Here is a 21,912-nt window from a genome sequence, read left to right on the forward strand (position 1 = left end):
GAGGAGATGTCAGCTGTGTTTCGTTCTCATTGTCACTGGGAGGAAGGTGCAGCAGCTAGAGCAGTCGCATATGTTCAACATTTGAAGGGGTTTGAGGAAGAGGCACAGTGCCCACTTAATAAACTTACCCATGAGGAGTTGCTCGACAAGCAATGTCTTGATCCAGTGATTAGTAGAGTGAGATTCTTTGTGGAGCGAGCTAGACGTCCTTCTAGGAGAGAAAAGGTTAATGAGTCAAAAGAAACTATACGAACACTCAGACAGTGGGGCAAATTTACATTCAGGTTAGGTATACTTTACCGTGTGTCTAAAAATCCTGCAACCAAGAAAAAATCTTACCAGTATGTTGTGCCGACTGCTTTAAGAGGTCTGGTCCTAAAAGGGGTGCATGATGAAGCTGGCCATCAGGGCCAGCACCGCACTCTTTGGCTGGCAAGGCAGAGATTCTACTGGAACTCTATTGAAAAAGATGTGAAACTGTATGTGTCACAATGCAAGAGATGTGTGTTGAGTAAAACTCCTGAGCCTCAGGCTAGAGCACCACTTGTATCTATAACTTCAACAGCACCATTAGAGTTGGTTTGTATCGATTTCTGGACGACTGAGGATGTCAATAACAAGTCAGTTGATGTGTTGGTAATAACTGACCATTTTACAAAACTTGCATGTGCATATGTTTGCCCGAATCAAACCGCAAAGTCTGTCGCCCGTGTTCTGTGGAACAACTTCTTTTGTGTATATGGGTTCCCAGCTCGAATCCATTCTGATCAGGGTGCAAACTTTGAGAGTTCTCTTATTGCAGAGCTGTTGAGTTTATCAGGTGTTGTCAAATCTCATACCACACCCTATCACCCTATGGGTAATGGTCAAACTGAACGGTTTATTCGTACCCTTGGTGACATGATACGGTCCTTGCCTGCAAGGTCTAAAGCTAATTGGCCTCAACTGTTGAACACACTGACTTTTTCATACAATTGTACCAGGCATGAGACTACTGGCTACACACCATTCTTTTTGATGTTTGGTCGTACCACGAGATTGCCAGTAGATGTTTTATTTGAGAGTGTAATTTTGGATGGTGGGACTGTGGATGTGAGTAAATATGTCCAGTCTCTGGGTAAGGACTTAAGGGATGCAATGTCACTTGCACAACAGAATGCACGTCAGCAGCAGAGCAAACAGGCTGAACATTATAATCGCAAGTGCAAGGGTCATTCGTTAGAGTTGGGAGATAGAGTCCTACTGGCGAACAAAGGGGAAAAAGGTAAAAGAAAATTAGCAGACCGTTGGGAAAGCACAGTGTACATTGTTGTGAGTAAGAACAGTTCTTTGAATACATACAAGATTCGTCACCCTGTTAATGGTCGTGTCAAAACTGTACACCGGAATCTTTTAATGCCAGTAAACTTTTTACCATTGCCAGCTTGGGGGGATTCAGTGAGTTCACAATGTGATTTGAGTTCAATCGGTGATTCATCAAGTACTGACCTTCAGGAAAGTGAAACTGTAGATAGGACTTCTCAATGGATTGCTGATCTAGATGTCGTTTCAAGGATGGAGAGTGGTGAACTGAGAGATGATGTTATTCACAGTAGTGAACGTGATATTTCTGATATTGAAGTGGAGCCTCAAAACGATCAGGTTGAAAGGGCAGAGTGTCAGGACATTTCTGAAAGAATGTCCAGTCCCTTAGTGTCTGTGTCTGTTGTGTCAAATGATGAGAAATCACTTGTATCAGGTGTTCAGACTGAAGACTTGGTATCCCAAACCATAACGCCTGTTGTCGATCATGGCTGTGATGTTTCTGCATTAGTGAGAGAGATGCCTGTGGGTCCATCTCAAGATACGACATATTCTTGTCGCAATGTAGGGGAATCTAGTGAACAGCAGACAACACGGACCAGATTTGGTAGATTGATTAAACCTGTGAGTAGATTAATTCAAACAATGTCAACTCAAAGAGTTTGTCCTGTTCTGGAAGTGTAATTTTTTTGTATTGTTTTTGTTGTTTTTAAGTGTATTTGATTAAATGTACACCTGTTTATTTGATTGGTGGAATAACCTTTTTGGGTTTATGAAACATGAATTTGCTTAAGAGAATAAGCATACAAAGTGACTATTAGTGTAAGTCATTATGGTGACTATGTATATGGCATGGTTTTTCAAATGATAGTTTGGGGATTAGCTACCTATCTGAATCTTTAATGAGATAGCTTCAAAGCTGTATAACCAAAGGTGGTTTATGTGAAGTGACTACGCTAATATGTCTAGAAGTGGGTTGTCCAATAATCTAGTGTAAAACAGTGGGGGTGAATGTGGCGAGTGTAATGTTGTTACACTAGATTATTTAAGATTATTTAATATTATTATTATTATTATTATTATTTAAATATTATTATAAATAATGGCACTAACACGCAAGAGACTTTTATTTTGAAAATTGCACTGTGATCAATGGTCATGTGACCACAAGCGTGATAGTTATCTTTTTATTTTATTATTATTTCTTTTTACATATACAATATGTATTTCTTTGTTATTAGGTTTGTTTTGTTTTCTTGTGAAATTGTTTGTGTATCTAAAATATTAAGTAGAAATTTTCTGTGTAAGCGTGAGGGTAGAGCTGACGTAATTTCCGGTTTTCTCTCGTTCGCTAAATGTTACTGCAATGAGAGGTATGTTTATATCAGCTCCTCTGAAAAGTGTTTAAATAATGTTTAATTAACTAGTGTTTACGTGTTTTATACATAAAATCTGTTTGGTTGATATCTTCTCTTTATTAAGAGACTGGTAATCCAAGTTATGAACGTAGTAAAAGTATGTTTAATCGAAGTGTGGATTCACGTAATGGCCGCCATTGCACACGTGTAGTATGTTGCTGAATTTCATTGCACACGTGTAGTATGTTGCTGAATTTCATTGCATACGTAATATGTTGCTGAATTTCATTACATTAATGATTCATATTTCGCTAAAACAGTGTTAAAAGTTTTATGTGTTATGAGATATACATTTGAGTGTGTAAATTTCTATCTATCTGTCTTTCTTTAATGATCCATTTTGAGATTTGAGTGTGTTTGGTGTACATAAATATACATTGTAACAGTATGTGATGATTGACAGGCACTGCTAAGTCCGATATCATCCTGTTACCTGATGGTCTTTGTTATACTTTCACACAGGTATGTAAATGGATCATTTTAGTATTGATATCTCTTTCTGTATTTTCTTCTTTCTCATATTATAAGTTGATATTGATTTCTTTTCTTGTATTTTCTTCTGATACTACAATTGTAATTGTTTTTATAATTGCTATTGTATGTTAAAATTCTCTCTCTCGTTCGCTAAATGTTACTGCAATGAGAGGCACTGCTAAGTCCGATATCATCCTGTTACCTGATGGTCTTTGTTATACTTTCACACAGACAACCAAAGAGTAAACCACATGACGACTGCATTTTGGTGTGAGGTCTCTTTTATTATGCAAATACACAACGCAGAAGAAAACCCACTACAAAATGGTGCCGTGACCCGTCGTTTGGTTTGCTGGTAGCTGGCCGCCCGGGATGCTGCAAGTTTGACCGTTTTCTGGGACTGTGGTGACATCATCGCTAATCTGCGTGGCTGGAACGGCTCATCTGTGACTGGTTTGGACTCTGACTTTATCTTTTGAAGGGACAATTCTTTCTAGAAAAACAAACAAACATATGGACATTTGTCTTTTAAGGACTTTTGATTTTTGAATTAATTTTTTTTGTATGTTTATGTAAAATTGAGGGTCTTCATTATGGCAGATGAAAGGTTCACATTTGAGCACAGCTTGATGGCTGGTAGAGGGAGGGGTGTGCTGCTAACCACACCTGACAGAGGTTTTCAGTTTATGGGTCCTGAGTATGCAAGCACTGGGAGGGGTGGGATACTGGGCTCGTTAAATGCCAGACCTGAATTAAGCTGTAGTCCAATACCAAAACCTGGTAGCCCAGAGCGTACCAAAAATGAATCGGTGCTACCTAATGACATGAGTAACCTCATCAGACAAATTGGATCCGAAATTGGTGAGGCTATCAGGGACAGTTTGTTGCAAACTAGACATCCTAGTATGCCATCTAGTGGTTGTTTTGAAGAAAATGGTAACCTTTTTGACACTAAGATGCCGAATGCAACCATTATTGATGCTTCCAAGTTAAACTTAGTACTGAAGTCTGAGATAACTGCACCGCCTTATTATCGTGGAGATGGTACAGATAAATGTTCCATGATGGAGTGGGAAGAACTGATGCGAGTGTACTTAAACAAAAAGGAAGTGGTTGGTTCTGAAAGGGTTGAAGAAGTAATGAACAGACTAATGGGGAGGGCCAGGGACATTATAAAGGTCTGGCTGAGCAACAGAACAGTTACTCCAACTGTAGATGCTGTGTTCACAGTATTGAGACACCATTTTAGTGATTCCAGTAGCTCAGGAATGCCTTTAGCCGATTTCTACTCTGTAAAACCTTACTCCAATGAGAGCCCTCTGGATTATTGGATAAGGTTAAACAAAGCAGCTGAGGTGGCTGAGCAAAGCCTTAGAGAGGAGGGCAGAACCTTAGAAAATCGTAGCAGAGAACTGGCTGTAATGTTTATTCGAAATTGCCCTGATAAGGAACTGTCTATCGTGTTCAAAAGCAAACCGACACAGTCGTGGACAGCTTCGGAAGTCCAAGAGAGATTAGATGAGATGCTTAGGGAACAGAAAGTGAAAAAACAAGTTGCGTGCCAACAAACAGTCAGGGTTTTAGAGCCCATTAATGCTCTTCTCTAATAACTTCTCTGTCTCCTCATAAATCAGAAACAGCCATACCAGCAGCCGATAATAACACTTTGGACAAAGTTCTTACCATGCTGGAAAAGGCTCTTGTGTGCAATGCTCAATCTGTACGTGATGGTTGGCCCAAGAATTCTAACAAACAGGGCCGTGAATGTAGAGTTTGTACCAGCAAAGATCACAGTACCACTGCTCACTGCAAGATGTATAATCTCTGCTTTAAGTGTTTTTCTTCGGGGCATATGAGCTTTAATTGTGAGAAGGTCTTACCCAGGGAAAGCGCTGGCAGACAAGGAGATGCCGCGCCTCAGGGAAACTAGAGAGCCTCCATTGGGGGGAGGGCAATGTGGGGCATAATGACAGTTCCTCCTTGGATGTTGATGCTGAATCAGTCTATTCATTTTATTGTGAGAGTGTGAGCAAAGATAAAACTGTAATTTTTCAAAATACTATTCAGTCAATGCAGAATGACAGTCTGTTTTATACCAGTGTTTTAGTACAGGACAAAGTTTGTCTTAAGGGAATGCTGGACAGTGGCTCTATGGCGACTACTTTGAGTGCTAATGTGGTACCACAACTGAGAGAAGCTGGAGTCCTGGATCATCCTGGAGTTGTTTCCCCCATCTGACATTGTCTTGGTTGGGTGCGGTGGGAAACAGACTAGTCCTGAAGGTATGTGTGAACTGAAACTTGAGGTGTATGGATTTACGTTTAGTGTACCAGTCCTTATCGTGAATGGACAAGTGGACCAGCTTATCATTGGTACCAATGTGTTGAAACCCCTGATCAGAGAAATAAAAATCAAATGAGGGATTCTGGAAAGTTCTGAATAAACCAGATCAATCAAATCATAGTGAAGACAGTCAGTTTCTTCATATGCTTTCAAGCATCGAGAGGTGGAGGGGTGGTGCTATCCCTGACAAGGTTGGCACTTTGAAGTCCAAGTCTGCTGTGGTTTTGCAACCTATGAGTGAACACCTTGTCTGGGGTCGTCTGCCGCCGGGGCTGAAACTTTCAGTGGGTAGCACTGTTGTGATTGAACGGAGTACCTCTCGCTGCGTCCATCGTAATGTGCTTATCGGTAGAGTAATCTCTCCTTTATGGGGTGATGGTTGGCTACCGGTGAAAATGATAAACCCGACTAACTCTGAAATTGTGCTGCGCAAAAATGCAAAATTGGCTGATGTCTACCCATGCATTGCTCTGGAAGATTTTGATCATGTGCAGGGACAGAGAGTTTTCCAGAATGTAGCCATGGACAGTGGCAGTTCTTGTGGTAGTTTATCCGTGAAGAGCTCAGTGACAGGTGCTAAGCACTTCAGTGACATTGGTTTGGATGAGCTGGGTCTCAAAGACTTGAATTTAAATGACTGTGAAGTGTCGCCTTTTTGGAGAAACAAGCTCATTGATCTGATTAAGAAATATGAGTGTGTTTTCTCTAGGCACTCGTTGGATTGCGGTGAGGCTAAGGGGTTTTGTCACCGTATTCGCTTGACCGATGACAGACCTTTCCGGTTACCGTATCGCAGAGTATCCCCAGCTCACTATCAGAAGTTGAGGGAAACGCTTGATGAGATGGAACAGATGGAAATAATCAGGAAATCGACCAGTGAGTTTGCATCACCGTTAGTGTTAGTTTGGAAAAAGAACGGTGATTTACGGTTGTGCACTGACTTTAGGTGGCTTAACGCCCGTACGGTGAAGGACGCACATCCTCTCCCTCACCAAGCAGATGTTCTGGCGGCGTTGGGAGGGAATACTTTCTTTTGTACAATGAATTTGACATCGGGGTACTACAACGTCCCCTTACATGAGGAAGATAAGAAATTTACAGTTTTCAGTTCTCCTCTTGGTTTACATGAATTTAACCGCTTACCTCAAGGGCTCTGCAACAGTCCTGCTACATTCATGAGGATGATGCTGACTATTTTCGGTGACCAAAATTTCACGAGTTTGTTATGTTACCTGGACGACCTGTTAGTTTTTGGTAAGACTGAGGAAGAAAGTTTACAGAGACTCGAGGTAGTGTTTCAACGTCTCCGAGATCACAACTTGAAACTTTCACCAGCCAAGTGTAGGTTTTTGCGGAGATCAGTCAAATTCTTGGGTCACATTATCTCGCAGGATGGAGTGGCTAGTGATCCTATGAAGGTAGAGGCTATCGTGAATGTGTCTGAGAAAGACTTGATGGAAGTTGATGGTGTTACCCCATCTGTGGGGAAAATCAGGTCATTTTTGGGTATGGTCATATACTATCAACATTTCATTGAAAATTGTTCCATGATTGCAAAGCCTCTTTTTCAGTTGATGAGTGGTCAGAAGAGACCTAGAAAAGGGAGGGGTGTGAGAAAAAGGTTGGGAACTGTCCGAAAGCTCACTCCTAATGACTGGACCGATGAGTGTAGAGAGGCGTTCGAGAGTCTTAAGACTGTGCTGGTAGATCAGGTCCTACTTGCTCACCCTGACTTTTCTAAACCATTTTTACTGTCAGTTGATGCTTCGACGAGTGGACTCAGGGCTGTACTTTCCCAAGTTCAGGAGGGTCACGCTGTTGCGAGGCCAATCGTCTTTGCATCAAAGTCACTTAATCATGCTCAGTCCAAGTACCCGGCTCATAGGCTTGAATTTTTGGCCATGAAATGGGCCATTTGCGATAAATTCAGCCATTGGCTTCGCGGGCACAGGTTTACGGTTTGGACAGATAACAACCCGCTCAAGTATATCTTGACCAAACCGAAACTTGATGCCTGCGAACAGAGATGGGTTGCGAAGCTGGCCCCTTTTGAATTTGACATACTATACATACCTGGATCGAAAAACGTTGTAGCCGATGCGTTGAGTAGAGAGCCTTTCGCTGCTTCCAGGATTCTACATAGGCTGACCAGAACACCATATGACATATTGAGACATGAGACAGAGACGCTTGGGGTTGAGCAGGTACAGGGTATGTTTCACTTGTCCTGTGAACGTACAAAAGAGGAGATTGTTGAGAACATGTCTGAGACACAGAAGTGTCATGAAGTGACTAACCTGGTTCAGAGTTTTACTCCGGGGTCAGTGTCTCGTGAGGAGATGTCAGCTGTGTTTCGTTCTCATTGTCACTGGGAGGAAGGTGCAGCAGCTAGAGCAGTCGCATATGTTCAACATTTGAAGGGGTTTGAGGAAGAGGCACAGTGCCCACTTAATAAACTTACCCATGAGGAGTTGCTCGACAAGCAATGTCTTGATCCAGTGATTAGTAGGGTGAGATTCTTTGTGGAGCGAGCTAGACGTCCTTCTAGGAGAGAAAAGGTTAATGAGTCAAAAGAAACTATACGAACACTCAGACAGTGGGGCAAATTTACGTTCAGGTTAGGTATACTTTACCGTGTGTCTAAAAATCCTGCAACCAAGAAAAAATCTTACCAGTATGTTGTGCCGACTGCTTTAAGAGGTCTGGTCCTAAAAGGGGTGCATGATGAAGCTGGCCATCAGGGCCAGCACCGCACTCTTTGGCTGGCAAGGCAGAGATTCTACTGGAACTCTATGGAAAAAGATGTGAAACTGTATGTGTCACAATGCAAGAGATGTGTGTTGAGTAAAACTCCTGAGCCTCAGGCTAGAGCACCACTTGTATCTATAACTTCAACAGCACCATTAGAGTTGGTTTGTATCGATTTCTGGACGACTGAGGATGTCAATAACAAGTCAGTTGATGTGTTGGTAATAACTGACCATTTTACAAAACTTGCATGTGCATATGTTTGCCCGAATCAAACCGCAAAGTCTGTCGTCCGTGTTCTGTGGAACAACTTCTTTTGTGTATATGGGTTCCCAGCTCGAATCCATTCTGATCAGGGTGCAAACTTTGAGAGTTCTCTTATTGCAGAGCTGTTGAGTTTATCAGGTGTTGTCAAATCTCATACCACACCCTATCACCCTATGGGTAATGGTCAAACTGAACGGTTTAATCGTACCCTTGGTGACATGATACGGTCCTTGCCTGCAAGGTCTAAAGCTAATTGGCCTCAACTGTTGAACACACTGACTTTTTCATAAAATTGTACCAGGCATGAGACTACTGGCTACCCACCATTCTTTTTGATGTTTGGTCGTACCACGAGATTGCCAGTAGATGTTTTATTTGAGAGTGTAATTTTGGATGGTGGGACTGTGGATGTGAGTAAATATGTCCAGTCTCTGGGTAAGGACTTAAGGGATGCAATGTCACTTGCACAACAGAATGCACGTCAGCAGCAGAGCAAACAGGCTGAACATTATAATCGCAAGTGCAAGGGTCATTCGTTAGAATTGGGAGATAGAGTCCTACTCAGTCCCTCCAGGATTTCGCGATGTCGCGATCGCAACTATTAACGCAAATTCAAAAAATCCCCGCGAATTCAGTGCAACTTGCAATTTTGACCAATCACCGCAACTTTTCTGCAACTTTGACCAATCAGCGCGGTCTTCTGCAAAGCGGCGTCATACGTCAGCAAACACATTTCCTGTTTAGTTCAGAAAACGCAGCAAACATGTGTGCAGCCAACGTCTCGCATTTACCAACAAAAATAACAGCTAAGGACCGCGAAAAACAGTTCCCAGATGTCCTGTATGAAAGCGGGGGTAAACTCTTTTGCAGGATGTGCAATATTGTTGTTGAACACAAAAGAAAATCGTCAATTAATAAACACTTTGCCAGCGCGAAACACAAGCGGAGGATGTCAGAAACGCACCAAGGCTCTAAGACAAGACAAATCACGGTGACACAGGCAGTGGCATCCCGATCAATTGCAAGCGCTGAGAGGATTAAGGTAAGCTGGCTTTATATACAATGCATGTTAAGAGGTAACGCTATAATGTACTGTAGTTGTCACCGAGTGACTAGCATCGCAAAGGTAACTGTCTTGTTGGTATAATGAAGCGTGCGCGTGCACGTGCGCCTCTGTGTTCCTGTATATGGTTTATGAGGACACGGTTTACAAAAGATTTAAAAAATGGCAAACGTTTTCTATGATTGGAAGGATTAGGGCTGGGGTAGTGTAAGGGTATAGATTATACAGTTTGTACATTAGAAAATCCATTATGCTAGATGGAGTCCCGTAAACCACATATCTGTGTTTGTGATGCATGCATAAGTGTGTGCGTGCATGTGAGAGTGAGTGACTTTTATTTATCCTGCTGTTTTCACACAAGGTTACAATTCTTAAATGTGATAAAGGTAAAGAGAAAATATTTACCATTTATGCTGTTTATATTGCTTGTAATTGGGATGAAGTAAACATGTTGTTTTTTTGTACATAAAATTTCTGATTGTGTTGAATTAAAACCCAAAAATTCAACAGGTCCACCAGACCCACGTATACTGGCTGAATAACAAAAATATGAAAACCACACTTGGGTTTAAGTTCTTATGGGTTTTAGTTCTTTAAATTGATGAATTATAAGTTGTCTATAAACTTTTTGATAAAACTGTTCTATCAATTGTGATGTGTTGTTTACTGAAATCAGTTGATGTGTGTGAGGACATGGAGATACAAAAGTAAAATTAAAATAAATTATATATTTTACTTGTTTTGGAAAGTTTTCTGTACTGTGTATTAATTAGGGGAATGTATTATGATGTATTTGTCCTCTCCTTTTCTCTTAGATTTGTGAAGATTGGGTTGCCACCTGCACTGCTGTAAACATTCCGCTCTCTAAAAGTGACCATCCAGCTTTAAGAAAATTCCTTAGGGAGAAAGTTATAAATGGTGGAGCCATACCTGGATTTCACCAGCTTCAGGAACATTACCTGGAAGCAGTATACCAGAAAGAAAAAGAGCACCTTAAAACACTTGTAGCTAAAAAGCCTGTTGCTGTGATTTTTGACGAAACTCCAGACGTAGAGGGCAGATGTGTTCTAAACATCCTAATTGCTCCGCTGGAGAAGGATGTTTCGGAGAGAATATTGGCATACCTTGCAGACACAGTGTTTCTTGAGGAGTGTAACCATTCCACAGTGTCTAAGGCGGTTGTCAAGTGTCTACACGAATACAACATAGACAACGATGATGTTGTGGTGTTCAACACTGACAACGCGGCCTATATGAAAAAGGCCTACAAAGCTGCGTTGCAATCCTTATTCCCAAACTCAATTCATGTGACATGCTTGGCTCATATAATGAACCTGATAGGTAGTGCCTTCCGGAGACCTTTTGACCAACTGAATGCATTCATGCTGTGTTTCTCACAAATGTTCTACCAAGCTGGCTCCCGGAAAAGAAGATATCTTCAATACCTGACAAAAAAACTACCAACAGGAAAGAAAGCTACGATGTCTCCAAATCCATGTGCTACGCGCTGGAACTCGTGGTTCACTGCAGTCCAGTACCATTCAGAACATTTCGGACTCTACAAGGAGTTTATTGAGATGGAAGTGGATGTAAGTATGCTAGATTTATTGTTAAAATTCTTAGTTAAAAACATGATTTACTTTGTATTTTACCTCCACACATATACCGTATTTTTCTGTCTATAAGCCATGGTTTATCATTTAAATAACTTATAGTATTACTTTTAACCTACAGACATCTATTCAGCCTGCTGATCTGTCTGCTATTTTTCACAAGTTCACACTTACAAATAAGTTGGTTAGATTAAATTAGTAAACGTATTTGGCGTGCTGTCCGGGGAGAGGGCTCTGAGCTCGGAAATGGGCCCGAACGCAGAGTACCCCGGCTCGGATTTTGTGAAATAATTTTCTAAATAAATGCAACGTATAGTCCACTTTGACTTGTTATTTTGTCTTAATGACGCATTTTTGAATGATGCAGCTTATATTCAGGTGTGGTTTATAGTCCGGAAAGTACGGTACACAAGCAACTTTTGTGGTTGATTGCATTAACACAATTTTCTTTCTCTTTTTTTACTCTTTTTTTTTTCCATAGACTTGTGGCAGAAGCACGCCTCAGAGTGTGGAGAGACTCCATGAAATGCTACATGATCCAGATATGGCTCAAAGTCTGCAGGTTGAGATATGCATCATGTCAGAGAAGTGCAGAAGAGTAATTCAACTTCTGGACATCTTCCAGAGTAGACGTCCCGTAACCACCAAGGTTTTTGACTACCTTGAGGATCTGCACATGCACATTTTGGCAAATGCACAACTACAGTATGAAGCATATGCCCAGTACTTTGAGGGACTTGACCTGACTTTAGCTATAAAGAACCACATCCTTAACAAAGTGGAACAGGCTTACAACAATGCAGAGGACAAACTCAAAAAGTACATGTCAGATGGACAACCCGCCATTCATTTTCTGAATGAAGTCAGGGTCTTTGATCCTCGTCACACTGCATTTATGGATGAGAGTGTGGTCAGCTACAAATACATTCCAGGCTTCAGTGCTGTTCCTACAGAAGAATTTGATGCCTACTTCACCCATCTAGGTCCAACTGCACTCAGAGCTTCAGCAAGTGGAGTGGTGGATTTAGATGTTTTCTGGGATGGGTTGCAGGAAAGGCTGCCCATACTGAGTGTCCTGGCCAAACGATACAAAGATGTCATCGTGAACTCTGCAGATGCTGAACGCAGCAACAGTATATATAAGCTGGTTTTGTCCAGCCGAAGGAGATCCATGTCAAACAACAACCTCAAAGCCTTGGTCTTCTTATACCACAACCAAAGACTTACCAGTGGAGCTTTTGAAATGCAGGAAGATTTTGAGGAGGACATGGAGGATATTGAGGATTAGTCAGATCTCAGAAAACTAGATATCAGACTAGACAGATGCACGTTACCCTGCATAATGCCATTTTGTTTAACTGTTCTTTGTTTATTGGCATCTTTCAAAATACTTGATGCTTAATGTTTACTGTATAGTTCAATGCACATTTTTGAACTGGGTTAATGTGTTATTTTTTTCATAATGTGATTGAAGAGAGGCTTTGTCATTAATATCTTCAAAAATGGAGTTTCTTCATTACGAAGATAAATGTACTGATCTTGTTTGGATTAAGATCAAGGGAAGCTTTAATATTTATCAAGATTTACTATGCAGGCTTGTGTAGTAAGATTTATTTTTATTCAATTCAATTTTATTTATGTAGCGAGTTAATTGTTTCAAAGCATTTTATAGTATTTAACTTGTATTTGTATGCATTCAGGTACAGTGTGTGGTTACAAATCTTTGTTTTGAATTGTTTTGGTATTGACATATTGAAACATAAATACTGTGAAGTTATCTATGCATTTTAGTTTTGGAGCAGGGTCAGTGCAATTTTTTTTGTTTTCTTTATAATTACTGTATACTGATATACAGTTTTGCTCTGCATATTTGTTGATCCATAGTGGTATCAGTGTTATGTTATGGTAGAAGGATGCAGGGTTTAGTATTATTTTGTTAACATATCTGCAGAAATAAATTCAATTAGCATGTTTCTGTAAAGCAAAAGTTATTTTTGATTAGTTAGATGAGAGTATCAATGTTATGAAATGGTACTAGGCCTGTACTGTGTTTACTGTAAAGGGCTGTGCACTTAAACTTTAGGCTTTTAACTAATTAACTAATTGAAAACTTTTTTTTGCACTTATATAATCTTTCAACATAAATGCTGCTGATGTGTTTGTGAGGTTCAGCACATTTACATTTTTGCAGGAGCAGATTTGGTTTCAAAATAAAGCTTTGTTTGTTAGATTTTGCTGTGTCAAAATCATTTGTTTTGCCTTTTTATAATGTTGCTTAAAGGTTGGTTTGTGGTTTTGTTGTCATTAGATTGTGTGTTACATAGTGAGCACGTTTGTCTTTGAAGTAAAGGCTGTGTACAATAGAGCAGATGGTGAACAGTGTTTTATGTGGGATATGGTAAGTCTCTATGGGTTGGATTTTGACTTTGTAAACTTTTAACATGCACACAAAAAATATATAACACAATAAAGGAAAGGGAAAAGGCCAAAAAGCATACTTTGAGCACTTTAAGTAAAAATCTCTATACCTTTGCTGTTTTTACCTATTAAAAACAAACATCGCAACTTTCAGTGCAACTTTTTAGAAAAGTGGCCGCAACATCATGCATTTTAGGCTGCAACAATCACAAAAAAGGCCCGCGAAATCCTGGAGGGACTGCCTACTGGCGAACAAAGGGGAAAAAGGTAAAAGAAAATTAGCAGACCGTTGGGAAAGCACAGTGTACATTGTTGTGAGTAAGAACAGTTCTTTGAATACATACAAGATTCGTCACCCTGTTAATGGTCGTGTCAAAACTGTACACCGGAATCTTTTAATGCCGGTAAACTTTTTACCATTGCCAGCTTGGGGGGATTCAGTGAGTTCACAATGTGATTTGAGTTCAATCGGTGATTCATCAAGTACTGACCTTCAGGAAAGTGAAACTGTAGACAGGACTTCTCAATGGATTGCTGATCTAGATGTCGTTTCAAGGATGGAGAGTGGTGAACTGAGAGATGATGTTATTCACAGTAGTGAACGTGATATTTCTGATCTTGAAGTGGAGCCTCAAAACGATCAGGTTGAAAGGGCAGAGTGTCAGGACATTTCTGAAAGAATGTCCAGTCCCTTAGTGTCTGTGTCTGTTGTGTCAAATGATGAGAAATCACTTGTATCAGGTGTTCAGACTGAAGACTTGGTATCCCAAACCATAACGCCTGTTGTCGATCATGGCTGTGATGTTTCTGCATTAGTGAGAGAGATGCCTGTGGGTCCATCTCAAGATACGACATATTCTTGTCGCAATGTAGGGGAATCTAGTGAACAGCAGACAACACGGACCAGATTTGGTAGATTGATTAAACCTGTGAGTAGATTAATTCAAACAATGTCAACTCAAAGAGTTTGTCCTGTTCTGGAAGTGTAATTTTTTTTGTATTGTTTTTGTTGTTTTTAAGTGTATTTGATTAAATGTACACCTGTTTATTTGATTGGTGGAATAACCTTTTTGGGTTTATGAAACATGAATTTGCTTAAGAGAATAAGCATACAAAGTGACTGTTAGTGTAAGTCATTATGGTGACTATGTATATGGCATGGTTTTTCAAATGATAGTTTGGGGATTAGCTACCTATCTGAATCTTTAATGAGATAGCTTCAAAGCTGTATAACCAAAGGTGGTTTATGTGAAGTGACTACGCTAATATGTCTAGAAATGGGTTGTCCAATAATCTAGTGTAAAACAGTGGGGGTGAATGTGGCGAGTGTAATGTTGTTACACTAGATTATTTAAGATTATTTAATATTATTATTATTATTATTTAAATATTATTATAAATAATGGCACTAACACGCAAGAGACTTTTATTTTGAAAATTGCACTGTGATCAATGGTCATGTGACCACAAGCGTGATAGTTATCTTTTTATTTTATTATTATTTCTTTTTACATATACAATATGTATTTCTTTGTTATTAGGTTTGTTTTGTTTTCTTGTGAAATTGTTTGTGTATCTAAAATATTAAGTAGAAATTTTCTGTGTAAGCGTGAGGGTAGAGCTGACGTAATTTCCGGTTTTCTCTTGTTCGCTAAATGTTACTGCAATGAGAGGTATGTTTAAGTGTTTAAATAATGTTTAATTAACTAGTGTTTACGTGTTTTATACATAAAATCTGTTTGGTTGATATCTTCTCTTTATTAAGAGACTGGTAATCCAAGTTATGAACGTAGTAAAAGTATGTTTAATCGAAGTGTGGATTCACGTAATGGCCGCCATTGCACACGTGTAGTATGTTGCTGAATTTCATTGCACACGTGTAGTATGTTGCTGAATTTCATTGCATACGTAATATGTTGCTGAATTTTATTACATTAATGATTCATATTTCGCTAAAACAGTGTTAAAAGTTTTATGTGTTATGAGATATACATTTGAGTGTGTAAATTTCTATCTATCTGTCTTTCTTTAATGATCCATTTTGAGATTTGAGTGTGTTTGGTGTACATAACTATACATTGTAACAGTATGTGATGATTGACAGGCACTGCTAAGTCCGATATCATCCTGTTACCTGATGGTCTTTGTTATACTTTCACACAGGTATGTAAATGGATCATTTTAGTATTGATATCTCTTTCTGTATTTTCTTCTTTCTCATATTATAAGTTGATATTGATTTCTTTTCTTGTATTTTCTTCTGATACTACAATTGTAATTGTTTTTATAATTGCTATTGTATGTTAAAATTCTCTCTCTCGTTCGCTAAATGTTACTGCAATGAGAGGCACTGCTAAGTCCGATATCATCCTGTTACCTGATGGTCTTTGTTATACTTTCACACAGACAACCAAAGAGTAAACCACATGACGACTGCATTTTGGTGTGAGGTCTCTTTTATTATGCAAATACACAACGCAGAAGAAAACCCACTACAATGGCATGGCATACTTTGTAAGTGTTAGCTAATTTGATTTGTTTAGTAATATATGCAATATTTTTCTGTGTGTTAATAAAAATATTTGTCTATAAACCTCAAAGTAAATATTAATACTTCAAATTTTGCTTTGAAAACTTAACTGTTGATATCCATGAACTTTATTTGATAGTCCTGTTTCACATTCTATGCATTTACTGTCTAGCTGTATTATTGGTACCAGCCCTGAACCTAACCCATATTAAGTACATGCAGTTAACAATAATTTTTAGGTATGTATACATTGTAAGAACATGGTTTGCCTGTAAATGAGAAAATGTTAGAATAATGAAAGCATGACAGACATGTCCATAAGCTGATAATCGTTACAAACTTGGTTATCTGTCACCTCACTCTGTGAATGTGTTAATGTGGTATTACTAACAAAGGAGAATAGGCATTGAAGCGTGTGCACTTGTGTAATTTTTTTTGTCATATAAACACTCTTGAGTCCTGGGACTTTAGATTTCCTGGCCTTTTTGGAGTCGGCAGGAGTTCTTTTTTCTCCAAAAGAGCCCTGTGTCAGGACCAGCGGGGGTGCAGGATGCTGGAGGTGTGTGCCCAAGCTTTAGCTTTTCTTCCCTGCCGCTGATTGATGCCGATGGCCTTTAACTTGCTCAGAAAGAGAGTGGAAGCTTGACTTGGCAGAGGACACAGTAAGAGAGAGATTCGACATTTATAGATAACACCAGCACATGCCAACTAAAAATTCCTATTAAGAACTGGTTTCGCATCTGTCATAATTTGGATATTCTCATACTACAGTATGTTGATGATGAATGAAATGTGCAACTTGTGTTTATCTTAGATGCTGCTCTATGCCCTGATCCCAGGTTTGATTCATTCATCATGATGAACACAGATGTACACAGTAAAATCCCCAGTAAATACACAGCAAAATCCCCAGTGTAAAAAGTGTAAATGGTCTGGTGGCACTCATATAAACACCAGCAGCAGTGTACATTTAACACTGGTGATTTTGCTGTGAAGTAATGAAAACTACAAATCTGTTCTCATGCTAGGATTGAAGACCACCTTTGTCCTTGTCGTGGAGAGCCTGTGAAAGAATAGATCATATCTGTTCTTTATTAAACCCACAGGGCAATGGATGATATTCTGATTTTCCTTGATGTGCTTGGCCCTTATGCAATGTGATGTTATATTAAAATATGATATTAAACTGCACCTGTTGATGGCTGTGAGAAGTATTCGTGGAGTCTATTACTCTGGATTCTCTAGAATCAATTGTTGCTGGTTTAAAACCTACTAGCTGTCCTCAGGATGTGATCCCCACTAGCTTTCTTAGGCAAGTTTTTTCAACTATCGGCCCAGATTTGTTGACTGTCATTAACAAATGTCTTTCCACTGGGGTTGTACCTGACAGCCTCAAACATGCCTCTGTTTCCCCTCTTCTGAAAAAATCGAATCTGAATCCTTCAATTTTGAGTAATTTTCGCCCAATTTCTAATTTACCTTTTATTTCCAAAATTTTAGAAAAAGTGGTTTTGAACCAACTGTTGCCTTTTTTAAATGCTAACAATATACATGAGAAATTTCAATCTGGTTTTAAAGCTCACCACAGCACTGAATCAGCTCTCTTAAGAGTTATGAACGACATTTTGCTCTCCACTGACACTGGGCAGTCTGTAGCTTTGGTCTTACTAGACCTCAGCTCAGCATTTGACCTGGTGGATCATAACATTTTATTAACGCGTCTTGAAGCATGTGTGGGTTTTCGGGGTATGGTCCTCCAGTGGTTTCGCTCTTATTTATCTAATAGGAGTTACTCGGTCTCCCTTGGGCACCATTCTTCTTCTGTTAAAAAGTTAAGCTCTGGTGTCCCACAGGGATCTATTCTCGGCCCGGTACTGTTCAATCTCTATATGTTACCTTTGGGTTCTATTCTATCTAGACATGGAGTATCTTTTCATTTATATGCTGATGATACACAAATCTATTTGCCTATAAAGCGTGATGACAAACTTGCTTTTAAGTCTATACTAGAGTGTTTAGATGAACTGAAACTTTGGCTCGCTAGTAATTTCTTATGTCTTAATGAGAGCAAGTCTGAAATCATTTTGTTTGGTTCAAATGATCACAGCTCTCCTGATGTTGAACTTGACACTCTGTTACCTCAAAAAGCCAGTTGTGTGAGAAATCTGGGTTTTTTGCTTGATAACAGCCTTAAGCTTGATAAGCAGATAGGTGCTGTGGTAAAGTCTTGTTTCTATCATCTGCGCCTCATAGCAAAAGTTAAACCCTTTCTGACAGATAAGAACCTTGAAACTGTAATGCATGCATTTATATCATCCCGTCTTGATTATTGCAACTCTCTGTACATTGGTGCCTCTCAATCTTGCATTTCACGATTACAGCTTGTTCAAAATGCTGCCGCCCGGCTCCTAAAAGGAAAGCGTAAAAGCGAACACATCACACCAGTTTTAATTTCGCTTCATTGGTTACCTGTCAAGTACAGGATTGATTTTAAAGTTTTGCTTTTTGTTTATAAGTCTTTGAGGAACCAGGCACCACAGTACTTATCAGAACTTCTGCACCGGCCATCTCAGTCTAGAGCTCTTAGATCTGGACATTCTGATTTATTGTTTGTCCCTAGAACTAGGCTTAAAAACAGGGGTGACCGCGCTTTTGCGGTCATTGGTCCGAAGTTATGGAACAGTCTCCCGGCCCACATAAAAGCTGCTCAAACACTCTCTGTTTTTAAATCTGCCCTGAAAACTTACTTTTTCTCATTGGCATTTAATGTTATTTGATACTAGCTGTTGTGTTTTACCTTATTTTTAATTTTAAATTGTTTTATCTTATTTTGTTCTCGTCTCTGTAAAGCACTTTGGTCAATTTTAAATTGTTTTTAAATGTGCTATACAAATAAACTTGTATTGTATTGTATTGTATTGTATGGAGTCTCATCTAAACAGCCTGGAATAAAAACTAGTCACCTTTGGATTTAAACATAGATTCTCTGTGAGTAGTAAATATGCGGCACATGTTGTCACATAAAAATGATTGATGGTGACCTTTGACCTCAGGGAGGGGGTAACCTTTGACCTCAGGGGAGGGGCTGACCTTTTGACCTGCGAGGGAGGGGTGACCTTTGACCGGACCACCCACGTCGTGAACCTTTGACCTCCGGGGAGGGGTTAACCTTTTGACCGGACCTCCCACGTCGTGAACTTTTGACCAGGGCCACCAACGTCGCGATGAACTTTTGAACCGACCTCCCACGTCGTGATAAACTTTTGAACCGACCGCCCACGCTGCTCTGAACTTTTGAACCGACCGCCCACGTAGCATTGAACTTTTAACCGGACCGCCCACGTCGCGTTGAACTTTTAACCGGTACACCCACGTCACGTTGACATGTTTACGTCCGGGGTTATCTCCGGGGCACGTTAAATCACGTCCTCATACGATAAAACAATAAAAACAGTGTTTACACAAGTGGTCTTCATTAAAACACATCCCGTGCTCCCATCATAATTTATATAAGGTGGGGGCCCGATACGTCTAATAAATGCCGGGAAAATCACAGTTACGAAAATCACAAACATGGATAGCCCATGCGGCTCGTGCGATACTCCGGTGAGTGAATGGAAAAATAACGTGGACCATCTCGCTATGCCCCCAAAAAAACTTTAACTTTTAACATGCGCCATTTTGGAATGCGTGACATCATTATAAGCTGCCTCTCTACAAATTATTGTGAAATCCTCTCATTGATTAGTTTAATTAAACACAATTTTTTTATGTCAAATGATCAAAGAAATTAAGTGTTCTTTCTTTTCTTTTAAACGTCATCCTGGCTTATAAGGCTATATTCATGGTGAGAATAAGCTGTAATTATATAAAGTAAGATTAGAAAAGATGTTTAAAATGAACTTTCTCTAATAATCTTAGCACTATGTTTGGATACGACTGATTAAAAAACATGTTCAAAAGTATCAACATAATTAAAAAGGTTTCTCACAGCGGCAGATGAAATACAATCTAAAAGAATAAAGAACAATGAATTCTGTCAAGATGAACATTTTGTAGGATTTTCTCTAGAGAGTAAAAATTTATGTGTAATTTTTAATTCTGCATTTTGTATAGATGAACTGATTTTCAAAACAGAAGTTATGTTTTTCAAATAAACTGTTCAATACAAAGATATGGTCTTCTGCCACTTACAAAGATCGTAGTTCTTAAAGTTGCATTCCTGAGAGATGCTTCCACTCCGAATCGTAAATCGTTTTGGCAGTGCCCGTGTGAGGGCCGAGATATTTTGTTTTTTAACTAGTAAAGCATGTCCAGTCCTCCTGCGATAGCAGGACAGTGTTTATACAAGGGGCCTGCATTAATGCAGCTCAGCTTGCGTTGCTTTCATCATATTAATAAGTACAGCATAAGTAAAGACAAAAAGACACATATTACAAAACATTACCTGTCTAAAAACTGAGACTTTTAACTTTAGGTTATTAGTATATTAGGTTTAGTATAGTTTTCAGACTTTCAGAAAGAACTCATCAACTTAAAGAATAAAGCACTTATCAATTACATTTATTTTAATCTCAAAAACTCAAGTTTACGTCTAGTATTTATTATTGCACCTGAAATACAAGTACCTGAGACATGCTCACACTCCTTAGCCAAAACACTAAAACTTTTAGTGCTTTTGTATTTAATATAATATTTGACAAATTACCCCATACAAGACAAACAAATTAGATGCATTCATTGAACACAACATACACAATATTACTTCATTATGTGCTTTGATCCCCTCATGCCTCTGTCTCTGTTGTTCTCAGTTAGTAATGTCTATAAGACAGAAGTTAAAAATCAAACTACTTACACATTTAAATTTAAAGTCTATTAAACTCACACTACTCTTTACCCAGAATAACATGTACTTCTTTCGTGGTGACAAAGCGAGGTACATGATTTCTTCAATTTATAAAGTAAACTTTTTATTGTAAAATAGTCAAATAAAAGAGTAAGACTAAAGACATAGGCTAACTGATGATCCTTACATATGAAATACCCGCACAAAATCATCTAGGTATATTCTTAAAGCGACATTGGTTTTATAACACCTTAATATAAGAATAATAAATCAGTATATACTATAAAGATTCACTTTGCTATCATTTCCAACTAATGTTGATTTATTGTGTTGTACTCAAAACATTTGAACTTCAGTCAGCTTTTTGGGGGGCTGAGCATTAATTTACTTTTTAAAGATCCCAACATCTAGTTGATTTTTAACCCTTACCTATACATGTTGCTTGGCTCACTGTAAACCCGGCATGCTTACCGTTATGTTTACCTTTAAATGACAGAGAATATAATAGCACTTACCCCATAAAAACAAAACAAAAATGTCATCACAGAAATCAGTAACAAACCATCTGGTAAATCGAGTGTTGTAGAACAACGAGTGAAATCTATGTGTTAGTTCAGATTAAAAATACCTCGCTTTATTATATACAGCTCCACAAGGCAAAACAAAGATGTCACGTAGTCCATCATGTTACACCGCCAGTTTGATTATTGCGACCACCGCGTCCTTTAGTGCACTAGGGGCATTATGGGAAATGTAGTCATTTTCACAAGGCGAATCGAACGGTGTATATGTTAAAGGTGCATTGTGTTACTTTTAAAAAAGACAAAAATGCTAAATAATATACATAACTATATTATCAGTGGTGTATAAGGACCTTACATAATGAA

The 21,912-nt window shown here is 39.0% G+C and overlaps 1 protein-coding gene across 1 annotated transcript; it reads left to right on the forward strand.

The window, feature by feature from the left end:
* The first annotated feature begins 9,129 nt into the window (after nucleotides 1–9,129).
* Nucleotides 9,130–13,458, forward strand: LOC135745147 (uncharacterized). The gene is made up of 3 exons (XM_073814545.1): nucleotides 9,130–9,594; nucleotides 10,431–11,204; nucleotides 11,710–13,458. Exons 1-3 carry the CDS (start codon nucleotides 9,136–9,138, stop codon nucleotides 12,514–12,516), a joined length of 2,040 nt encoding a protein of 679 aa, XP_073670646.1. The 5' UTR covers nucleotides 9,130–9,135; the 3' UTR covers nucleotides 12,517–13,458.
* Nucleotides 13,459–21,912: the final 8,454 nt, after the last annotated feature.

This window comes from Paramisgurnus dabryanus, chromosome 4 (assembly GCF_030506205.2).
Source record: "Paramisgurnus dabryanus chromosome 4, PD_genome_1.1, whole genome shotgun sequence".
NCBI lineage: Eukaryota > Metazoa > Chordata > Actinopteri > Cypriniformes > Cobitidae > Paramisgurnus > Paramisgurnus dabryanus.

Excerpts from the sequence above, each read along its gene's own strand:
- LOC135745147 (XM_073814545.1), top strand. The coding sequence starts at position 9,136 with ATGTCGCGATCGCAACTATTAACGCAAATTCAAAAAATCCCCGCGAAT. Across the intron at positions 9,595-10,430 it reads CAAGCGCTGAGAGGATTAAG|ATTTGTGAAGATTGGGTTGC; the intron begins GTAAGCTGGCTT and ends CTTTTCTCTTAG. Across the intron at positions 11,205-11,709 it reads TTATTGAGATGGAAGTGGAT|ACTTGTGGCAGAAGCACGCC; the intron begins GTAAGTATGCTA and ends TTTTTTCCATAG.